General features: G+C 47.5%; 1 protein-coding gene across 10 annotated transcripts in view; it reads left to right on the forward strand.

The window, feature by feature from the left end:
* Positions 1–24,506, forward strand: part of FAM168A (family with sequence similarity 168 member A) — a 365,574-nt gene that overhangs the window by 316,916 nt on the left and 24,152 nt on the right. For 7 of the 10 annotated variants that reach the window (XM_043527530.1, XM_037880624.2, XM_037880557.2 and 4 more), the window contains 3 exons: positions 992–1,018; positions 10,728–10,853; positions 11,800–11,838. In XM_043527530.1, coding sequence (XP_043383465.1) covers positions 992–1,018; positions 10,728–10,853; positions 11,800–11,838 — 192 coding nt within the window. The remainder of the gene's footprint in view (positions 1–991; positions 1,019–10,727; positions 10,854–11,799; positions 11,839–24,506) is intronic. The other 3 variants (XM_043527523.1, XM_043527520.1, XM_043527536.1) reach the window with 3 other exon arrangements.

Here is a 24,506-nt window from a genome sequence, read left to right on the forward strand (position 1 = left end):
AAATGTGTGATATGTTATTTGAGAAATAGTGCGTGGTCCTGTGAATAAAACTGCATCCTACAACATCCACATATGGGGCAGAGTTAAGTTGTATAGGTATCCTTACTTTAACTCCTAGGCAAATTTGACATCTCCTGAATTTCTAGGGCTTTTCTATGCAGCTAGCTTTCTCAAAGTCCCTCTCTATTTTTCTGAGTGATCCTCTTTAAGGTCCAATCCTGCATCATCATGATCCACCAGCATGGGAGTAGGTGGCTAAATTAACGGATCCAAAAGCTCATTGGGAATATTTTTATTAGCCAAAGCCCTCCTTTGGGATTTAGTCACTCCCACTGAAGTTAGGAGGCCTTCAGCACCTTGCAGAGTGGGCCCTTTGTTAGCAGTCACTTCATTATAGCCAACATACAATTAAAACAGAAACATGAGGATTTTTAAGAAAAAACTAGTACAAAAGGAGCTTTCTATAGTATTCCATCCATGGATATACAGTATGTGACAGGGTGAGGAATGTTCTCCACTGTGTTAAATGGAATTGAATTTAAGTAATACTGTGGTTCAGTGGTTGAGTTAAAACCAGTGGTCTGTATCGATACAAGGAGCTTTTACTCAAATTGAATCAGTTTCTGTCATAGAGCAGGCTGGAAATAATCAAACTGCTGAAAGGAACATGCTGTCAAGGTTCATGCAACCCACTATAAATGCATGTATAGCAGGGGAGACTCAACTTTATTTAAAGAGTTGTAATTTTGAAAATATAAACCAATTTTAAAATGTACATGTGGGTTGTTTTAGATGTTAAGACTTCAGCTGCCTTGCTGTGGAAGGCAGTACTGTACATTTTCAGACTCCAGAACTACTGTTCTCAATTCTTTCCAGTTTACAGGCAAACTGGTTTTACTGGGAAACATATTTGTGTAGCATACTGTATGCTGTGTACATATTGGCACAAATCCTTAGTGATCATTTAAAACAAATAATTTTTATTCAACAGAGTTTCAACTCCTGCATTCAGCTAATGGTAGGAGAACTGTTTATCCTCGTCTATGTTAAGCTTATGAATGTGTAACATGATAAATGTGTAGAACTGATATGGAGGGGGTAAACTCAGCCTGAGGGGGAGAGCGTCTTTTACCAGTGATCCCTTACGGCATGCTGGGATACGTATTCATGATTAAAAGCTGCTTTTTATGAAATGCAAAAAAAGGTTGCTACTAGAAAGACTGGATGGCTCAGAGGATAGAGCGCCTTTCATATTTGGTCAGTAGAGACCAAATTACCTTCTGCTGGCTGTTCAGTAGCCTCTCAGGGCCTGTCTACACAGCAGCTGGGGCTCTGGGAGCGTGCTTTCCAGTGGGGACAGACACACGTGCTAGCTGTCCTCAAGCTGGCGTGCTAAACATAGCAATGCGGCCATGGTGGCACGGACAGTGGCTTAGCCTTGTGGCCCGAACACAAATGCACCCGACCCCTTGGGTGCATACTCGGGTGGTTAGGCCAAGAGGCCAATAGTGCTGCTGCGGCCACGCTGCTCTTTTTACCGTTGAGCGAGCGCATTTGGCTGCCCACGCTGGGAAGCAGGCTCCTGGCTGCTGTGTAGACATAGACTGAGAAATGAGTAAGTGGCTCTGTGATGGGGTGGACTAGGCCCAGAGGCCCCCTGCTAGAGGCCTCAGGGTCCTGTCCCATCCCATCCTAGAGAGGAGCACTGCCGACCGGGCCATTAAAAGTGCAGTCAACGGTGCTGTGGGGCTAAGGCAGGCTAGTCCCTACCTGTCCTGTCTTTGCACTGCACCCTGGAAGCGGCCAGCAGGTCCAGCTCCTATGTGGGGGAGGGGGTAAGGGAACTCCGCACTCTGCCCCCACCTTGAGCTATGACAGTGCCTGCGGGCAAGAGCAGTGTGCGGAGCTTCCTGCCCCCCGTGCCTAGGAGCTGGACCTGCGGGCCACTTCCAGGGCACAGCGTGAAGCCAGGGCAAGCGTGAAGCCTGCCTTTGCACCGCTGATCAGGAGCAGCCTGAGGTAAGCCCATGCCCCAACCTCCTGCCCCAGCTCTGAGACCCCCAAAACCTGGAGCCCCATCCTACACCCCGAACCCCTTATCCCCGTTCCCACTCCCACTCAGAGCCCCCAACCTCCTGCCCCCCAACCTCCTGCCCCAGCTCTGAGCCCCCCCAAACCCAGAGCCCTGTCCTACATCCCAAACCCCTCATCCCCCTTACCCTCCTGCACCCCCAACCTCCTGCCCCAGCCCAGAGCCCACTCCCACACCCTGAACCCCTCATCCACGGCTCCACCCCAGAGCCCGCACCCCTAACCGGAGCCTTTACCCCCTCCCATATTCCAACCCCGTGCCTCAACCTACCATGCCCTCCCACACTTCAAATCCCTCGGCCCCACTCCCCAGCCTGGAACCCCCTCCTGCACCCCAAACCCCTCATCCTAAGCCCCACCCCAAAGCCTGCACCCCCAGTTAGAGCCCACACACCCCAGCCCCCTGCCCCAGCCCAGTGAAAGCGAGTGAGGGTGGGGGAGAGCGAGCCACCGAGGGAGAGGGAATGTAGTGAGCAGGGGGCAGGGCCTCGGGGAAGGGGTGGGGCGGGGAAGGGGGTGTGGCCTCGGGGAAGGGACAGCACTAGGGCGTTTGGTTATGTGCAATTGGAAAGGTGGCAAGCCTAGTAGGGACAGGGGGAGCTAAGAAGAAGAGCTAAGGCTCAGGCCTCCTGGCTGGCTGCTGGGCCTGAGCATAGAAGAGAGCTAAGGGCAAGCCACTGGTGAAAGCCACCCCCCGCCCCCCGCAACTTTTTTGGCCCACAGTGGCAGCTCAGCCAAGGCCAAACACTAAATGGACCAGGGAGACTGACCTCTTCCCTTTGCCGTAGAGGGAGCTGGTACATGTTAGCAGCGGAGCAAAACTGCGGTGTTGCAGCTCATGCTGCAAACAAAGAGCATGGGCCTCCAGGCCTGTTGATCGGGCGCTTTGCACCAGCTCTGTACTCTCTCCGAGCTCCGCGGCGTGAAACTGGCAGAAACTCGCTGCTTAGAGACCATCCGCTTCCGTCCTTGGTAGTCCCCCAGCACAGTGAGACAGGCTGAGTCCATGGAACGCAGCTGCTCAGATTTCACTCGGAGGAGTCACCAGCCTCCATTATTTCTTGTCAAATCCATTTGACATTTAATTACAATCCCTGATCTATTCCAGACTATTTATACAATAACAAAACAGTGCTCCTAATGACTCCAGAGAGGAAGGTGACAGGAGTAGATACCATCATCTTCCATAGGGGTTCTTTAGAAAGGTTGCTAGTACAAGATATTAGCTAGTTCCTAAAAGAACTGTAAAGCTGAAGATGGAACTGGCAGAGGAAAGTGAGTTTTTTTTTAACCTTCTTGGCACTGACAGACTCGAAATGCTCAAACAGCCTCAAGTGACACCAGACACCAATTTTCAAAGCCAGGCTAGAGGAGTTAGCATCACAGACCTCCTGACTTCCAGCACCAGAGGGGCTTAATGAAACATGGAGGGAATTTTGGGAGAGCCCCCGAATCCGAAATCCTCTCAATCCTGCCACTTTTGTCCAGACTTGACTCTCATTAGAAAAACAAAAGCAAAGCTTAGCTGGCATCAATAGGTCTCTCTCCCTCTCTGTGTGTCATTTATAGACGGAATAGTTACAAGTTTTCAAGTGAAATGTAGTTTAAAAGAAAAGAGTGCTACGGTGTCTCTATTGGTTTATTTTGCACCAAACCTTTCCAAGAGATAGTTAGCCACCAGCCATTGCATTCTCTGCAGACCTGATTTACATCCAATGAAGCAACAAAACCTGGCATCAGGCAGGTGAATGTATATCTCATTCTGCTGGGATTCAGAAACCTTCCCTCACCAGTGCAAAAATACATTTCTAGCTTACGCCAACTCCTTGTTGTGTGTGACTTTGTTTCAGAGCTTTCAATATCTTTTAGAATGAGAGAGACAAGGCAGGTTGAAAGATCAATACAGAACTCCAGCATGTCAAATATTGATAAAGCTTATGCGAGTCTGGCTGCCAGGCAATTTCACTATAACCTTTCCTTTCCCATATACAAAATGCGTGTGCTTAGAATCCCGTGTTATAAAGAAATGAAGCATGCTAATTATTAAGAGATGAGTGATAATTTTAAAGGATATCATTCTCTTTCCAGAGTTAGAGGATCTCTGCATTAAACCTAATGCATATTCCCCTTTAGGCCTTCTGTCTTTCTGTGATGTTTTCTTTGTTTTAACTTGCTGCATTCAAACATCCATTTTATTTTCCTGTAAGTAGGACACACATTTATCCACACTGAACATGGTTTCTGCCTTAACTCTACCTATTAATAATGCAGTAGAGAATAACGCAGGCCATCCATTACTTGGATGCTCTCATCTAGCAGAAAATCAACCCAGGAAATTAGGTTTATCTGTTTTTCATTTCATGATATGGAGTTTGTAAGTTATCTTCCCTCTCCCCACGCATTTCCCATTTCTGGTTGCTTCATCAAGATAATTTCTGTTCTGTAAAGGTGTAAAGATAAAGTATCCTCCATATGCCCCCTCCCTCCCCACTCACAGATCACATGTGCTTGAGAAGGAGGATAGGCTAGGGGTTAGGATTCTAGCTAATGCTTTGACAAATCCATGTTCAATTCCCAGCTCTGCCACAGAGTTCCTGTATGACATTGGGCAAGTCACTTAGCCTCTCTGTGCCTCAGTTCCCCATCTGTGCAATGGGGATAACAGCTCTGCCCCACTTCACAAGAGTGTTTGAAGATAAATACATTAAAGATTGTGAGGCGCTCAGATACTACATTGATGGTGACTACATAAGTACCTACAGTAAGACTATCCCAAACCTGGCTCCACATTCCAGGCATTCTTTACAAGATGTCAGGTCATGAATAAATGGGGACCGAGGAAAGGATATATTCCATCACATATTTAAATGCTTAATTCCACTTTCTTTAATCTAAGGATCGGTTGTGTGCTCTTATTAATGATATTGGCTACATGCGTGCATCATGTACACTTCTAGTTGAGAGTTTTTCCTCTTTGGCTTTCCATGTGTTATCATCATGTAGTCATGTTGCCTGGAGCACATGTTCCCTTAAATATAGTTGATGATCAAGGAGTCAGGACATGAGTACCCATCATTGCAGTGCTGTAGCTATTAGGTTCAGCTCAAATTACTTGTCCAGTCTCAACAATTGGAATTCAGAGGGCCCCTGTTAGAGATGGATAAAAGTGAAAGCTTTTCCTTGTCAGTTAATAGTCTTGGAATGAGGCTAAAACAAATCCAGCAGATACTGGTGATAACCAGGTGAAGAACTATGTTAAATCATCTGAACTGTATTTGTCTCAGACAATACCTCCTGTGGTGGAAGAGTGCCTGACCTGACATCTGGAGGGTAGTTTACAACCCCTAGCCTCCCATGGTATCTCTGCTTACAGAACCTGGATGTTAGCTCTGACATCTGCGTACAAGAGAACTGTATTTGTACCATCCATGCTGTGTAGCTGTTTCAAAGGACCATAAGCTATTTCTGTTCTTAGATGCATCCTGAAATTCACATTTTGTGTAGCTCTAAGCCAGGGGTAGGCAAACTTTTTGGCCCGAGGTCCACATCGGGATGAAAAAGTGTATGGAGGGCCAGATAGGGAAGGCTGTGCCTCCCCAAACAGCCTGGCCTCTGCCCTTTCCCATTTCTCGCCACCCTCAGAACCCCCCACCCATCCAACCCTGCTCCCTGCTCCTTGTCCCCTGACCGCCCCCTCCCAGGACTCCCACCCCTAACTGCCCCCTGTCTAACCTCCCCGTCCCCTGACTGCTCCCCCCCCAGAACCTCTGCCCTATCCAACTGCCCCCTGTTCCCTGTATCCTGACCGCCCCCTCCTGGGACCCCCGCCCCTAACCACCCCCCCCAGGGCTCCACCCCCTATCCAACCGCCCCCTGCTCCCTGACTGCCCCCCAGGACCCTTTGCCCCTTATCCGACCCCCTGGCCCCCTTACCATGCCGCTCAGAGCAGCATGTCTGGGAGCCGCGCTGGAGACAGACACGCTGCCGTGCTGCCCTGCATCAGTGCACAGGCCCGCCGCCCAGAGCACTGCCCGTGTGGCGACGTGGCTGAGGGAGCGGGGGGGACAGCAGGAGAAGGCCGGGGGCTAGCCTCCCAGGCCAGGAGCTCAGGGGCTGGGTTGGACGGTCCCGCGGGCCGTAGTTTGCCCACCTCTGCTCTAAGCCATGTATTCTGTGAGGGTTAGTGATTTAAGAACAAACTGCACAAGGCCACGATGCAAACTTCCAAACTGCTCAATCCAAATAATTTGAACCATTAATCCATTGAAACTGGCCAGGGGGTTGGGGGGGAGTCACCCACAAGGATTTGATTCTACCCCTAAGATAATTGGTCTTTCCAGAAATGCAGATAACATGTCAGGGTCTTGGAGATGAGAGCAGTCTTCAGGTCTGGAGAATAAAAGTGTAAGTGCAAACAGTCAACAAAAGAGATTTTGTAACCTTTAACATCGGGCATTAGGCAGTCTCTAATATGACATTCACATTGCTGGGTGCCATGCAGGAATAAGCAATAGATATGGAAATCCTCAGTCCCTCACAAGCATTCAGGAACGGTCAAAGGCTCACGACACAGCGATCAGATCTTCAAGTAGGGGAGGGATCAGAATCCAAATTTCTTTCTTCACTACAAGCCCACATAGGAAACTCCCAGTGTTCTATATGAGAAGACAGAAAGGGAACTTTGGCAATGGAGACAATAGCCAACTGTAGGAGATGCAGTTCTTGTGTCCACTGACTTGTTCCACTGATGATGGACAAAGTCCTGGCTGATCACACTGGATTTCCAGTCTCACCAGCTCTGATTACTTGGATCCAGAGCATGTTTTTCTCACACGCCTTGGCCCCTGAAATGAGGCGGATCAAATAGTTTGGTCCATAACTGGTATGTGAAGTCATCCTAGCACCTAACAAGGAATTCACAAAAATTGTTTGTTTTTGTGGATTTTTTTAAATAAGAATTAAATGGAGGACATGTGTAACAATTCAAACAGTTGTATCTTTTCACTAGCTCCGCCCACAATGATTTATCCATGTGTTATCATCATGTAGTCATGTTGAATCATTAGAATCAAATCAATAGGCCACTTCTTGGGGATTGATCTTGCCATCACTTGGTTTTCATTCTTTAGTAGTCAGGTTCATCAAAAGCATACTACGGTACCTACAAATCCTATTTAAGAGCCAGGACTCCCTGGAGGAAAGACAATTGTACTTCCTAAATATTGGAAGCCCTCTGTTGTGCTGTCTGACTTAGAGAGTTCCAGTTTCTATAACTCATTTGCAGCAAGTTCTAGTACTGACCCACCCTCTACTAGAATATGAGGTGTGAGCAACGGTTGGTATTTTCAAAGGCCCTAAAGCAGTTAAGCTGGGAATTGGGCACTCCCTCGGGCCCCTTTGAAAATGCCAGCCAAAATGCCCAATTTAACTGGCTACCCATGAATCGTATGGTACCCAAATTTAGACTGGGCCCAGAAGGGTGAGTATTGGACTGTAGGTACCAGTGTTTAATACTAATATGTAGTGATGAGCTGCCAAAATCTTAACAACGTGTTCCCTCCTCACCCCACGAGGGGGTCGTTGCCCACCCCCGCCCCCCGGGACTCCTGCCCCATCCAGCCCCCCCGCGTTCCTTGCTGCCCCCCCCAAGCCAATCCACCCCCCTCCCCTGTCCCCTGACTGCCCCCAGAACCGGGCAGGAGGGTCTTGTGGGCCACGGTAGTGGGTGCCCAGCCCACACCTAAGAGTCAGAGGCACCTGCTGGGGGGCGAGGTGGGGAGTCCCAGAGGTGCTTACCTGGGGCAGCTCCCAGGAAGCATCCAGCAGGTCCCTCTGGCTCGTAGGGGCGGGAGAGCGTAGCTGGGGGGGAGCAGGGGGAGCAGCCGCTCCCCCCACTGATCACATCAAAAGTGGAGCCTTAGGCGCCGACTCCCTGGGTGCTCCGGGACTGGAGCACCCACGGGGAAAATTTGGTGGGAGCAGAGCACCCACCGGCAGCTCCGCGCCCGGCCCCAGCTCACCTCACCTCCACTCCTCCTCCTCCCCTGAACCCACCGCCTTGCTCTGCTTCTCCGCCCCCTCCCCCGGCTTCCCGCGAATCAGCTGTTTGGCAGGAAGCCGGGGAGGGCTGAGAAGCAGGCGGCAGCTTCCCGCTCAGGCCAAGGGTGGCGGAGATGAGCTGGGGTGGGGAGCGGTTCCCCTGCGCCCCCCCCCCACCAGGTTACCTGCTGCGGTGCAGGCGGCCCTCCTCGTGCCTCCCCCCCCCCGGCCCCCCAGCTCACCTCCGCCTCCCTGGGCCTGAGCGGGAAGCCGCAGCCTGCTTCTCAGCCTGCCCCAGCTTCCCGCGTGAACAGCTGATTCACGGGAAGCCTGGGGTGGGGGGCAGAGAAGCAGAGCTGGGCGGCGCGTTCAGGGGAGGAGGCAGAGCGGAGGTGAGCCGGGGGTGGGGAGGGGAGCTGGAGCACCCATGGAGTCAGCGCCTAAGGCGCCACTTTTGGCCGGTTAAATTTAGAAGCCCTTTTAGAACCGGCTGTCCCTTGCGGAACAACGGTTCTAAAAGGGCTTCTAAATTTAACAACCGGTTCTAGCGAACCGATGCTCACCAATGCTAATATGCAACAAAAAATTTTGAGGGCTCCATACTGTCAAAGAAAAAGGAGACCTGTTAAACCTTTGAATAACAAGCTCAGGGTACAGCATGTACCTACTGCAGAGCTCAGCTTGCAGGAAGCTTTCGTATTGATGAGCTAACCTCGCTGTTCTTGATGTGCTGCCAGAAAGCCCCTGGTTTAGTGACTGCCGTTTTGTCACAGTTGACAATGCACTTGATTGCAGTATAAAAGACTCTTTAGGATCAAAGCCAGTGGTAGTCCTTATCAGCTTGCTTTGCATGTTTTCTAATGTCCTTTTCATGCAGGGCTTTGGAGCTGTGCTCCGGCTCCACTCCAGCTCCAGGCAAAAACCTGCAGCTCCACTGCTCCGGAGCTGCTCCGCGCTCCAGCTCCGGGCTCCACTCCAAAGCCCTGTTTTCATCTGAGAACAAAGACTTTGGGACCTAAGTAGATACAAACACATGAAAAAAATGAACATGGAAATTCTTTCCAAAGTGTTCTGAATTTTTGTCTTTCAATTTTCAGTTCAATTCAATAACACTTGTATTGGCATGATAAGCTGTCCATATCTTGCCAGTATTTTCTCTGCCTTTCATACAAATCCCAGTAATACAAATCCCAGTAAGGCCATGCTCCATGGAGTAGATCTGAATAGCTCTCAGGAGCTCTGTCTGGAGTGGTAATGCCACTCTTGAAAGTCAAAGTCAATCCAACTATTTGTTTCTTATTATCAGAGACATAACTGTTAGTTCTCTGGTGTCTAAGAACCATGTCTAAGTGGATTTGTGGTTTTTTCTCAGTGTTTTTGGAGTCTGTTACTTGAAGGTCATAAAAGCTCATTTTGTTAGAGGTGTATCAGTGATGGCAGGCAACCTTAGGGGGTTTCCACTCAAGAGCTTCAAGACAGCCATATTAACCAAACATCATCACCCCTCCCGAATCATGCAGTGCCTCAAGCTTTGCTCTGTTTTGGGGGTTTTGCAACTCTTCTGACTTTGACTTTGTACGGACGATGACGATCACCTTCCAAGTTACAAGGTGATCTACCAAAAGCTATTGTTTGTACTGAACACTGTTTCCAAAGGGCATAATATGTTCTATAGCCAAAGCCAGTCTAAACAGGGTACTGAGGAACTGCCAATCCCTTCTACCTTCTGATAGGCACAATTAATTCTATCTCATACTCCATAGCACCTGCCATATGAGCGTCTGGCTAACACTATGAATCAAAACCTTCCAGCCTAGCTGTGAGGTAGGCGAGAATTAACATTTCCATTTTACAGATGAGGAAACTGAAGCACGGAGCAGCTGTGACTTGTGTGAGGTCACACAGGAAGTAGTGCCAATGCCAGGCGTAAAACTTAGCTCTACTGACTCCCAACCCATCCTTTAACTGCAGACTGGCCTTCTCCTCAGCCCTGGCAGTCCTCTCACATTAGTTCACATTCTCTCCCGCACCTCTTCTCGAGAGCTGGAGTCTATTGCTTTCTAGATACATATTATCAGTATTGTTCAAAAAGAAGAGGATGGCTGGAGGCTATATATACGGCCTTAGCCTGTTGATGCTGCCTTGAAAATCCCTGGGATTATCCCTGCAGACCATATGCCTAATATGTAGATCTGTGTAGGTCTCTCACCCATAGGCATAGTTTGACTTCTATATTTGGGGAGGCAGGCAGCTCCAGTCAGGCCAATGGGGCTGTGTATGGGGATGTGGGCAGCAAATTCCTTGCCTGGCAGTTTGCAGAGGCCTGCCCGTCCTCCTTCAGCCCCCCTCCCAAAAAACTACTTCCATGCTCTGTCCTTAAGAGACCATCAATCCTTGATAGGTAATTTTCTGGTTTTCCGTATCCTTTAGCCTCAGGACACGTGACAAATCATGATATGAAATTCCTGGGTTTTTTTTCCTTTAAAAAAGTGACGGTTTTAATTTCACTATCAAGAAAGGGATACCGTGTTGTCACTGTCATTGACATTCTACTGTTCGTTCCTGTATAACACCTTTTCTTCTGTCTTCACTTAAGCTACACTTCTGATGAAGCAGGCCTGGCCACAGACATCCTCCTCTTGTGCCACAGAGGGTACCTTTCACCTCCCAGTGGACACTGGGACTGAGAACAGAACTTACCAAGCTTCATCTGCAGCATTCAGTAAATACATCTTTTCTTCTGGGGTTTTGCTTTGTTGTTTTGCTTCTGTTTAACTCCTCTCTCTCTCCAGTGGCTTGGGGGTTTATGTGGGACATTTGGTCTGTTGGCAATGTGTTGGTTAACTTTGTGTCTGTTAAGGCTGCTTTGGGTATTGGGAGCCAAAAGAGGTAAATGATTATTAATAATACTGGGCTCAATAGCATTTACATACGTAGTTGGGAAGAACAATTCCCTTCCACTGCAGGAATTATTGGCTGAAATTCTATAGCAGGGGTTCACTTTAAGGTGATCATAATGGTCCCTTCTGGACTTAAATCCTACTAATCTCTGAATGCCTTCTTGTCCTGAAGACAAGCTAAATTATCACTGCCCCAAATAAATTTGCATCCATAAAAAATATGCCAAGAAGGAAAATATTTGCACCTACTTGTGTTAATTAAAAAGAGATAAATACGGGGTTGAGTAGGAAAGCCTCTATGTTTAAACTGTATCCTTGATCACTGAGAAAAATTGAAATCATTTTCAGATATTATATTAATACTTTAGTGTATGATGCCCCTCCTCTTTAATGTGCAGAAATCTATTTAGTACAGGTTTGGCCAGATTACTGTACTTGGAATCTCTCTGGTCAAATAATGAATTCTACTGTGGTAATAAGCAACAGAACACATGCATATACACACAGTAATTAAGCAAAATAGTTTGTGTAGAGCGGAATCCAGGAGAAGAGAGGGTCACTTCATCTTTCATTCAAGAAGGCAACAGAAGCTGGTAATCCCAAAATAAAGATGATTTTCCAGGGATTCAAGTGAAACTCTCAGTAGGACTTTCCCATCGACTTTCCCGCTGTTAGGCTTACTAAGCCCCAGTTATCACAATACCCCAACCGATGGCTGTGTATCCTTCTGTTGATAAGTTTCCTGTTTTGTTTTGTTTCAACTTGCAGGGCAACAGTTTTCCACTACACACTTCAACTACGGTCAATGTATGTATTTGTCACGAGGGTACCTTTGTTCCAGTGCAAATCCTTTAATTAACTAGGCAATTTTAAAGTTATACTGTGCATACTAAAAGCTCATGCAACAATTGCCATTTTAAATGCAAGCCATACGTGGTCCACAATCAGCCCCCAAAAGTCACTGCTCTGTACCTCTGAAGTAGCTGCACAGCTCTGTACTGATACAGAAGGACAGCCTAAGATGAATACATCTGGTTTTTCTATTTGGTGATAACCCAACATCTGTCTGTGAAATATTATTTAGGTAGGAGCAACAGAAATCCTCAGATATGGAAAATTCTGCCTGTTTAGGATTTTTTTCTATCAGTCTAAAAGTTAATATGAAAAAAATGTGTCTGCTATTCAATGCACTGTAGTACTGCAGAATCTACAAGGTTGAGATTTACAGGGTAGAGGGGATTTAGCCACACATCTTCCACTAATCATAATGGAAGATGGATGACTAAGTAGCCTGTACTGCTTTTAGCAGTGTTGCAGCCATGTTGGTCCCAGGATATTAGAGAGAGAAGCTGGGTGAGGTAACATCTTTTACTGGACCAACTTCTGTTGGTGCTAGAGACAAGCTATTTTGCTTACACAGAGCTCTTCTTCGAAAATCTCAGCCTGCAGCCAAACACACTAAAGGATAAATAAACTTCCTTATTCATCCCAAGAAGGTGCTAATAGTTAAATCCATAGGTGGTGTAATGGAGGCTGGGGGAGGCTAAGCCTCCCCAAACCTCGCACTGCTGGACAAGAGGGCAGTGCTGGATTTGGGGCCCAGAAATCTCCACCTCCCACAACCCCAGGGCTGCAGCAGGGGCACAAAGCTTTTCTGGTCTCAGGGCCACAGCAGTGGGGCGGGGGAAGAAGCGAGAAGGGGGCAGGGCCGCAGTGAAGGGGCAGAATGGGGACGGGGCTGTGGGCGGAATGGGGATAGGGCTGCAGGAGAAAGGGTGGAACTGGGGAATGGGTCCTAGCTCAGAGCTCCAGCCAGGGTCTCTGCTGCAGTCCCGGCTGAGAGCTCGACCCAGGCCAGGGCTGAGCTCTCAGCCCCCCTTCATCCCCCGTGGCCCGGACCGAGTTCTCAACCCCTCTTTCCCCCTCCACCCCCCCCACAACCCGACTGGGGCCGCGGGGGGCTGAGAGCAGAGCAGGGGTGTGGCCTCAGCCGGAAGAGGCGGGGCAAGGGGCTAGCCTCCCCCAATTATCACAATTAGTCTTTAAAATGATCACAATTAGGCTTTAAAATTAACACTGTTCTAAACACTATTTCTAGAACTCTCAAACATCTTGCGTCATTAAAACTTGATTAAAGATTTTAATCCACAGTCTAGTACAAATTGTTCTGTTTTAATTTTTTCCAATTAATAAATACATCAGATTTAGATTACATCTGTCTAGAGTACTGTGTCATCTATTTTTTATTTTGAAATAACAGCTAAATTATCAGTGAATCAGGAATCCTGAAACTCTGGCAAGTTTGAGTTATTACAGATCATAGCAGTAAAAACATGCAACACTTAGCATTTCCACTTCCTCTAAATCCACATATAAATTTAATCAGGAATGAGATCTGATGCCAACTAATCACAATCTAGTAGGTCTTTGTTAAACTGATTAAAAGAATCTAGGCCAAAAGCAGAGAGAATGCTATTGTGAAGGAGAATGGGGTTGTTGAGTAAAACCTTTGTAAATGGATTTGCTGTGTACTTAAAGAATTCTACCAGCCTTTAAAATAGCAGTTCCTGCCCCTTCCACTGATATGGTGAATGTGAATGTGGAGGTGAATGGAAAGGTCGTTGCTTTAATTGGGCTTTTAAATGATTACGCGTTTAGCAATATCACTTTAAAGCTTTTTTCAATCTCACTTCCCCAGTTTTAGTTTAGTTCCCATTGCTAGGCTAAGTTTTAGTTTAGTTCCCATTGCTAGGCTAACCATGACCTGGCAGCATTTGGTGGGTCAATGTCTGTGATTCTTAATTGTGATGCTAGATGCAGAACTAAAACATTAGCTACATGGAAAGTGGCCCACTTTATTGTAAAAGCCAGCGCTGCTGGCTCTTGGCACTTTTAAGCTGGAGGGCATTTGCTATGGAAACACAGGAGGTTCTTCCTTTAGGCTGTTAGATTGTCTGTGTGAAATGAATGGGTTGTTTCAGTCCACTTCCTAGAGGGTAAGTGACACCCCACAATTTGTATAGTATTAGCAGTGTTGTAGCCATGTCGGTCCCAGGATATTAGAGAGACATGGTGGGTGAGGTTATATCTTTTATTGGAGAGCTTCTGTTGATGAGAGAGACAAGCTTTCTAGCTTACACAGAGTTCTTCTTCAGGTCTGGGAAACTTACTCAGGGCATGTCTACTCTTAAAATGCTGCATCGGCACCACTGCGCTGCTGTAGCTCTTTAATGAAGATGCTCTACGCCGATGGGAGAGAGCTGTCCTCTCAGCATAGTTAATCCACCTCCATAAGATGCAGCAGCTGTGTGGAGGGGAGAAGCTCGCCCATCAGCGTAGAGCTGTCTACACTGGGGATTAGGTCGGTACAACTAACGTCACTCAGGGATGTGGATTTTTCACACAGGAGCGCAGAGGCGACGCGTGTGGGGGGAGACATGGGGTCATGTGCGTCCCCAGATTTCTGCGAGTGCTGAGCTGTCCTCCTCCTGCTGCGCCTCCCGCCCGACATGTTTCTGGCTTGCTCGGCCCCTCTCCCTGGCAGCCGGGCCCGGGACAGAGCCACTTCTCATACTGGGTGAGAGTGGCCTAAGGTGGCCACGTGCCCGTTCTCGACTGGAAAGTCCAGTCAAAAAGGGGACCTGGCAATATCCGGTCAGATCTACTGACTGGACACCCAAAGTACGGTTACTGCAGGGAGGCAGGGAGCCGTTGGGTCATCACCTATTCAGACGGGGCTGCCTCCTGCCTGGCAGGCAGGCTGCAGGTCCCAGCCTTGACTCTGCAGGCAAATCCCTCCTGACCTGGGCAGGGGGGGTGGGAGGGGAAAAGCATTGCGCGACAGTGGGGAGGTGGGAAGAGGAGCGGACAGGGGCAGGCCCTCGGGGGAGAGGCGGGGCAGTGGAGGTTCCGGCACTCCTGCCTGAGTGCCCGTTTTTTAAATATTATCAAGTTGACAACCCTAGGGTGGCTGCTTCGGGTTGCTGCCTCAGTGCAGTGCAGCAGCTGCCTGAGAGACAGCCTGGCTGAGGAGGCGGCGGTGGCCCGCCCCCTCCGCTCCCAACCAGGGCCTGGCTGCCAGGAAGTGGGACCAAGTGAGCCGGAAACGTGGTGGTGGGGAGGAGTTCTGGCTTACTCCGCCCCTGTCCCCCGCAGTTGAGCCTGGGTGGGGAGTGGAGGGGGCGGGCCACCACCACCTCCCCAGCCAGGCTCTCGCAGGCACAGAGGCAGTGACCCTGAGCGGCCATTCTCAGTTAGTGTGAGAAGAGGGTCCATCCTGCCCACTCCGCTCCCTGCCCGAGCCCATCTGCCAGGGACAGGGGTGGAAAAAGCCAAAAACGTGCCAGAGGGGGAGGTGCAGCAGGAGAAGGACAGAGCCCTCTGCCCGCAGGTAACTCTGTCGGGGAGAGTGCGGCAGCCCCAGGCCAGGAGCAGGATGTGGGGGTCGCTGGAGGAGGTGCCAGGAGCAAGTTCCCTGGCCTCTGCTCAGCCTGAGTTTGGGGCATTACCCATGCCCCTCCCCCTGCTGAGGTGTCAGTGAGGGTATGGGATCTCTGGGGAGACATTGTGGTGCTGAGAGTCCCCCGGGCCAGGCCCAGCCCAGAAGCATGAGCTCCCCACTTCTGTGGCCTCAGCCCCCCAGGAGCCCGCAGGATTGGCTGCCCTGGCCCAGGGAGGTGGGGCAGACCTGTGCCCCCTCTTTACCTTGTGTCGTTTCTCCCCTCCCCACCCCCCCCGCCACCCCCTCGTATCAGCAGGCACGAGTTGTCTCTGGCTGAGCAATGTAGTTATGCTGGTGCAGGTCTGTAGTGTAGACCTGACCTCAGAGTATCACAATTAGCACCTTTATTGGTCGTGTCAGCAAAGACTGAGGCCTGGCTACCCTCTCAGCGCTGCACTGGTGAAGCTTCACCGCTGTAGCACTTAGTGAAGATGCTGCCTGCACTGATGAGAGAGCTTCTCCTGTTGGTCGAGGCACTCCACCTCCTTGAGGGCAGGTAGCTGTGTCAACAAGGGAAATTCTCCCATTCACATAGCACTCTCTCCATGGGGGTTTAGATCGGTATAACTGTGTTACTCAGGGGGGTGATTATATGGACATAAGTTTGTAGTGTAGACCAGGGCTGAGAATTGAATGGGCCCTGATGACTGAGGGCTGGTCTACACTGAAAAGTTACATCGGCATGGCTACTTCTCTCCAGACCCTTGGGAGACCTAGTTAAATCGACCTAACATCCAGTGTAGATAGTGCCAGGGCAATGGAAGAATTCTTCCGTCGATCTAGGCCTGGTCTACATTAAAAGGTTAGGTTGACCCAGTGTGTGAAAAATCCACACCCCTGAATAGTGTTGTTAAGCCAACCTAACCCCTGGTGTAGACAGCACTAGGTCAATGGAAGAATCCTTAATTCGACCCACCGCCTCTTGGGGAAGTGGATTACCTCTGCCAACAAGAGGGTTCTTCCATCGGCATAGGTAGTATCTACATGGAAGGGATGCAGCTATGCCACTGTAGCATTTCAACTGTAGACAAGCCCCTAGCTACCGCCTCTTGGGAGGTGGATTATCTGTGCTGTTCGGAGAACCCCTCCCAACGCTGTAGTATGTGTCTACACTGAAACGCTCCAGCGGCACAGCTGTAGCGCTGCAGGTGTACTAGTGTAGCATTTTAAGTGTAGGCATAGCCTGAAACTCCCCCTTCATCCCTAGCAATGGTCCCTCCAAGCCAGAGCTATGGCACATTAGCAGAGAAAGAACAGATGAGGATTACTCTGTCATTTACAGGTTTCAGAGTAACAGCCGTGTTAGTCTGTATTCGTAAAAAGAAAAGGAGTACTTGTGGCACCTTAGAGACTAACCAGTTTATTTGAGCATGAGCTTTCGTGAGCTACAGCTCACTTCATCGGATGCATAGCCTGTCATTTACAAATCATACCTGTGTATTCCCTTTCCATGCTTCCATCTTAGCTTTAAGAAGTTTTTACTCCCACATACGCACATTACTGTAGGTCAGAGAAAAGGTAGGTTATGGATATTCTGCCATTTATTAACATGTTTGTTCCAAACGGCAGGGATCAGAAAGCATTTAGAGGCTGTTTGCTAGTCCCATCCAGTGTGCTATTATCTACAAGCTGTTTTAGGCTTGTGAGGATAAGATGGAATATTAAAGGCATTGAAATCTTGTCCTTCGTTAATTGCTGTCCTGAACACTGGCAGATTAAATTTTCATTGTGTCAGAATTTTTTGATGCGTAATCACTTTTTAAGAGGCTCCACTTTTCCACAGTTTTGAAACTGTGCTGTAGCTCATCAGTCTTCTGTGTTAGATTATCTGGTTTTGATGTTGCGCAGGCTTCATAAATATGATTTCTAACATTCACAAAAATGAGAGGCAGTCCAGTGAGAGTCAGGCACTTCAGGCAGGCACTGGGGCTGTCTTTTCACATACACCTCAGTCCTCATTTGCAGTACCTTCTTGTTCGTCTGATTTTCCAATTCCCCTGCACAGTTTTGTTTACCATTCTGACCTGCAAGCACTCCTCTTTATTCTAGTCCTTAGCTACACCTCAGCATAGACTAAATGTAATGCAGACCTTTGTGGTGGTTTTGTGAGATGAACACATTTCCATGGATGATATTAATACTCTCCAACTCAATTTGTGACCTAAGTCGGGTTTGTACTGAGGTGAAAGGCTAGAGCGCATAGAGACATATTAGTCTGCCTTAAAAAGAACTTAAAGCACAGCTGTAAGGTTTTCTAGAATTCCCCCACTAATTTACCATTAAGTACAAATGATTCAGTCAAAACTTCATACACATGACCTTCATTGTAAGTGTCTGTGTAACCCTCTAACTTGAAAGAGAGAAAATCAACATAGAATTCAGGTACCCTTACATCCTTTTTTTACAGGAATCCAATAATTTCCTCTGTCCTGGCTATTTTCAGTACTTCTTTATATATCTCAGAACTTTGTTTACTTTTTTTTTTTTTTTTTTTTTAACATTACTGTTCTGCACTGTAAGGCAAAGGGCATTTTTACAGAAGAATTGGCATGGCAAGTGAGGGGGTGGGCAGGATCTTGTGCTCAGCATGGAGGCCAGCTCAGCTGGGGCACACTGCTATCAAAGTGAAGTTTGAGAAGAGGCGGGGGTAGAGGATCCACTGCTATATGTATCCGAGTCTAGCCTTTCAACTGAAATGACTGAGCTCTCAGCATACTCCTTCGAAGAGAGAAAATCAGTCATTGGAATCCATGCTTCCAGTGCTGGTTGAGAATGTTTTTGTTAGGCAAGTGTCATCTCTTGCCATATGACAAATTTCCTGACTTCAGTATGGCCAACTTCGAACATTCAAAAATGCGAGTCGAGGCCCCCAAAACCAGGTGATTTTTAAAAGAATGGGTGGGACATTTTTATTTCCCTTCTGGTATCTGAGCCTTTAAGTTTCAGAGGGGTAGCCGTGTTAGCCTGTATCAACAAAAACAACAGAGTGTCTTTGTGGCACCTTAGAGACTAACAAATTGATTTGGGCATAAGCTTTCATGGGCTAGAACCCACTTCATCAGATGCATGGAGTGGAAAATACAGGAGCAGGTATAAATACATGAAGAGATGGGAGTTGCCTTACCAAGTGGGAGGTCAGTGCTAATGAGCCACTTCAATTAACAGTAGGATACCAAGGGAGGAAAAATAACTTTTGTAGTGGTAATGATAGTGGCCCATTTCAAACAGTTGACAAGAAGGTGTGAGTAACAGTAGGGGGAAATTAGTATGGGGGAAATTACGTTTAGGTTTTGTAATGACCCAACCACTCCCAGTCTTTATTCAGGCCTAATGTGGTGGTGTCCAGTTTGCAAATTAATTCCAGGTCTGCAGTTTCACATTGGAGTCTGTTTTTGAATTTTTTTTTGTTGAAGAATTGCCACTTTTAGGTCTGTTATTGAGTGACCAGGGAAATTGAAGTGTTCTCCTACTGGTTTTTGCATGTTATAATTCCTGATGTCAGATTTGTGTCCATTTATTCTTTTGCATAGAGACTGTCCAGTTTGGCCAGTGTACATGGCAGAGGGATATTGCTGGCATATGATGGTATATATCACATTGGTAAATGTGCAGGTGAATGAGTCCCTGATGGCGTGGCTGATGTGGTTAGGTTCTATGATGGATTTTCCTCCATGCATCTGATGAAGTGGGTTCTAGCCCATGAAAGCTTATGCTCAAATAAATTTGTTAGTCTCTAAGGTGCCATAAGGACTCCTCGTTGTTTAAGCCTTTAAGGATCACGTTTGCCAGCTTTTCTCTGCAACCACAAGGGATGGAAACTGACTCTTTTTAAAAAGGAAAGCTGGGATTGTCATGTGATCCCAGGAGCGAGGCATTTGAGGAAAAAAATGCCAAGTCTCTTGAGACTAGTTGGCAACACTGAGTCCTCCTGTAGTCTAAGGTCAAGAATTCATATATGGTGAGCAGTAGCAGAATTTAGAAAAGTCAGTCTGCCTGCCATTGTTGATAGTATCCAGGTGGAAACTCGGCTGATACAGTCATGCTTTCTTCCCCTCTCCCAGGAAAGTGTAAATGTTTGTTCCGCGTATTTGTCTAAAAAAACTGTTGCTTCTTTGAAAAGTTTCTTTAGTTCATTACCCACCAGCCCAACAACTTTTTAACTCTGGAACACATGTGAATGGCTCATAGGACAAAGGATTGGCATTTATTATAAATAGTAAATTAACCATGTGTTCCTTGTGTTGAAATGTAATGTGGCACCGCTTTCAGTAAAATGTATTTCTGAACCGCCAAGGTTGCAGCTAATTATCCTTGTTAAGAGCAGAATTGGACAAAGCCGGAGTGTCTCTGCTTTTTTTAAATGGACAGGAGATTAAAATGATTTATTGTGTCACTGATCTAAAATTCGTGGATCGTATGCTGAATTGATAAGCGGTGCACTTTCTACAAAGGGCTATTTCCCAGTGAGGCAATGGAGAAATCTACCCTTGATCACCCAGACTTTACCCTCCAAAAGCTGGGTTCTTTGTAGCTTCTCAGAAGCTTTGAGGGCTGCACTGAAGTTTCATAAAGCACAAGAGGCTGCAAACGCTATAGTCATGTCAGGTGCATCCCTTTGAGGCTTAAATGGTGGCGCATTGCATGCTGGGACGAGTAGTCTTTGTGAGCCACACCTCTGTCTGAAATATGCAGGTAACCACAAGACACACTGTTGAACTCAGTTAAACACAGCATGGCAGACACATATGGGCCACTTCTGTCCTAGAATACAGATATGGGCCCCATTTTTCCTGCTTTATGTCATGCTGGTGGGACAAAGCAGGTAGAAAGCTGACTTACCTGGCTGGTTGGGGAATCCCCAGAGGATGTAAAAACCGCTTGAGGAGAGGAGGGGAGATGCAGAGTAGGTGCTGTTCTCCTGGGCTTCTAGTAAAACTGGGCCCAACCCTGTTATCATCTGTCCATGACAGAGGGGCTTCTTTCTGAAGGAGGGCAGAACCAATAAACCTCCCTGTGGAGATTTTACTCTGATTTTCCTAACAGCTCCACTGGATCCAGTGTTTGTCTGCACATAAAAGAATTGATGCTTCTTTTAAGAAGTGTCTTTCATCCCTCAGTGATTGCAGCACTATTGGAGAAATGTTTTGTTCCTGGCCCTCCCTCTCTCTGAAGGGTCCTGCCGGCTGTGGGACCAATGCAGTTCAGCGTCAGGGGACAGGATTGCAGCACCCCATATGGGGGAGTCTACACACCATGAGCCCAGGTGGAACCTAGCTCCATGTGGGCTCACTGTTCCCCGGGGGTGTGGGGAGTGCTCGGTCAGAGGACGCACAGCTATACAGATCAGTTAGCCATCGGCACCTGATAGAATGATGGGCAACAGTGTTGAATTGCCATTGCAGCCCTGAGGATGCCGTCCTGTTTGTGGAGTGGGTCCAAAACCACTCTGCTGCATGAGGAGAGACGTTTCCATCCCATGCTTTCACAAGATGGCCCTGTGCCAAGCCTCGTTATTCTGGTTTGATGCGTAAAATAGGATTTGCCTCTGTAAGAGGAGGGGTAAGGTTCCCTTTTCTGGACTCCAGCCGCACACAAGGAGCAAGTGGCTGTGTTTCTTAATAGCAACAGAGCTGGCTCACTGCTTTTGTCAATAATGCAAATGGACGGCAGGGAGCAGGGCTGGTACAAAAGGTATCTGAGAAACACCCTATGAAATAAGGTGACCTTTGTAGATACACTACCCGTTTAGTCACCATAAACAAGCCCAAAAATCCCCTATTACGATCTGTCATATATGGGGGAATCAGCAGCTTCAGCTTAGCTGGAAGTCAGCACTTTTCCATATTTGTCAGGTGCAGCTGTTTACATTTCAGGTCTTTGTTTAAAATGGGCTTCTGTTAATTGCAGACTTAAAGGGGAGAATAAGGCAATTGTGACACTGATGGTGTTCAACAGTGCTTCAGTTGCACGATAAGGAAAACAAATTATTTAGTGTACAGTCTTGTGCCAAATCTGTGCAGCTAGAAACATAAAAATAAGTTATGCCATGGATAGATGCTAATTATAATGGTGCGTCAGGTGCATGAGCAGAGAGAGCTGCATACAGACTCGTCAGCAAGCCAGTTGTCATTGAGAGCTTGCTCCTCCTGCCACTGAAGTCAGTAAGAGCTTTGCCTTTGACTTCAGTGGGTATGTCTACTCTGTGATTACAAACCCACAGCTGGCCCATGCCTGCTGACTCAGGCTTGCAGCGCTGTTTCATTGCAGGGTAGAGGTCTGGGCTTGGGTGAGGTGTGAGGGTCCCAGATCTCAGGCTGCAGCCCAAGCCCAGAAGTCTACACTGCAATGAAAGAGACCCGCAAGCCAGAGTCAGCTGGCACAGGCCAGCCGCGGGTTTGTAATCACAGTGTAGACATAGACCAGTGCAAGCAGCATTGGGCCCTTCTTACTTATTGTTGCACACTTCACATGCTGTGTTGATAGGTGACAATAGTTGTGGCCTCCAATTTGCATTGGATTCCTAAGTGTTTTATTCCTGCATTTGAATTATGAAATCAACAGCACCCACTACTGCAGGTGATTTTATTATATTATAAAATGCCTTTTAAAAAAAAAACCCCACACAGCTCAATCCATGAAGTTAAATCAGCACACTATTCATGTGGACATTGTGCATATTTCTGGCATCGGGGCTCATCAGGAAGAGCAGTCATACTCTTGCACTTCTGTAGCACCCTTCATGCCAAGCTCTCCCAAGTGCTTTGCAAACATAAGGCCTGATCTTGAATCAGTGGGAGCTGAGGGTTCGGCATCTCTTAGATGTTCAGGACCTTAGTCGATTGGGCCCATTGTATGCATTGTTCAATTGCCCTGTGAGGCGGGGAGCACTGTGACCACTTGACAGATCGGGAAACCATCCATGGAAACTTCTGGCCCAGTCTGTTGATTTTAGGCATTAAAAGGCTCCTCATCACGCTAATGTCTAAGCAGTTATTTGGATTCATATAATATCATCCACAGAAGACCTTGTGCTGCACCCTGCTGTTTGCCTTCCCCTGCTTCTACAAAGCTTTGCTTGCTACTTTTGTTATGTTGTGTGAGTATTAGTAGTCAGGTTACAGCTGGAAGTGTGCGAACCCACTTACGTTTGCACAGTCTAGCTCTAACATCTAATGTTGAACAGGATATTTTTCTCTGAGTAACATGTTATGAACCTAGATTAGAGTACGTTACCTAATGGGAACAGTCTGTAGCATAGTTTGATTAGCACACTTGTCAGAATAAGATCCCTGTCAGTACTGCTAGGTTTAAACACTGCTATGTAGTCACAGCCTGGGTTCACCTTGAGCTTCTAAATCTTAATGAAGATGAATGGTTAGAGCAGTGGGTTCATAACAGCTTTCAGACATCTTAATTGTTTACATTGAAAGGTTCAGCGCTAGGGAAGGACAAGAGAGATTCAGCCCTTCCTCTCCAGCAGTGTTATCACAAGCTTTCCAGACACTCGTAGGTGGCATAAACACTTAAAAATAGTCTCGTGCAATCTAGAATCCCCAACAATTATGTTACTGATGTAACCATCCAGCAGACAATGAGAGAGGACAAAAGCTCCCAGATTGGGGAGAAAATTACTTGAAATATGTATATTGTCTTGAAGGACATTTTGAGTTCTGATGCAATCCCTCAAGTCATGCTGGGTTTTTTTAACCCTGTGAGTACTGATATTTCCCAGGGTGACACCACATAAGTTTTTGTGTCTTCAGAAGCATTCAACTGTTTGGACAGTTGTGGATATGTTACAGACACATTTTTCAGACACTAATCTGCATCCCCTCCCCCAGCCAAGGAAAGAAAAATCCCACAAGGACTTAAGCTGCCATACAGAGAGGTGAACCCATACAGTGAGGTGTACTGTACACCTTCAGGCCCCAGATTTGGTGATCTGGCCCCGTGTTCTGAAACGTATTGTTCTAAGGACCCATAATGGGTTCACGTTTGAGAACTGTTCTGAAATCCTTATATGGCATCATATCCAGACTCAAACAAGTTAATAAAAATGACATGGTGGTTAAAAAAATCAAAGTCTGACCCTAGCCATGTCTCCCCTAATGGGACAGCAGTGTACAGTCAACAGTGTAACATCTCCTTTAGACTTGTACACGCTTTGGGCCAGCGCTGTCATTTATTGTGTTTCTGCCAGGCACAATAGTGACCCTGACTGGGCTGAGGCTTCTGGATCAGAAACATTTAATAATAACAGGGAGACATGCCTTTAATATGTAGCTCATGTACCTTCCTCCACCATGGTCCCAGAAACAGGGTATTGTTCCCCGCAGTCAGCGGGAAGAGGCGCACCTCCAGCTGACATTTTGATGATGTGATCCCAAAGCAGTGGCTGGGCAGTCAGTAGATCTGTCAGTCTCCAGCCAGGAACCAGCATTGCTATGTTGCTTCCCAAACTGACTCAGAGTGAGGAGTTTTGCCTCAGCTGACCTGACCATTGGTGCAGTCTTTCCATGCCAAGTGCCCCCAAAGAAATGGCATTGAGAGATGGAACCTATTGTAACTATTTAGTAACTGTATCACAGTAACACCCTGAAGCTCCAGTCAGGATCAGGGCCCCATTGTGCTGGATGTTAGACAGGATCCCTACCCCAAAGAGCATTTAGGTTTATTGTGGCCTCATATAGCTCAAACAGCTGCAGATCACACTGTGTTCCATCACTCAGAGGCCCCCCCCTAATTCTTTGTTGATATGGAAATTGTCCTTCATACTGAGCCAATGATTTGCTCTAGACTCATAATGAGTGGCTTCTGCATCCATAGGACCACTGGTGGCTGTGTATCTTTTATGGCACGCTAAACGTGGAGTGAAAATGGTGTTCTCAGCATGGTTTAAATTGCTAATGCGCTATGTCAGCCTGCTCAGCTGTTGTCTCCCATAAGCTTAAATCATGGCACTAATGCAGGCTGG

Source organism: Chelonia mydas, chromosome 1, assembly GCF_015237465.2.
Source record: "Chelonia mydas isolate rCheMyd1 chromosome 1, rCheMyd1.pri.v2, whole genome shotgun sequence".
In the NCBI taxonomy this organism is placed as follows: Eukaryota; Metazoa; Chordata; order Testudines; family Cheloniidae; genus Chelonia; species Chelonia mydas.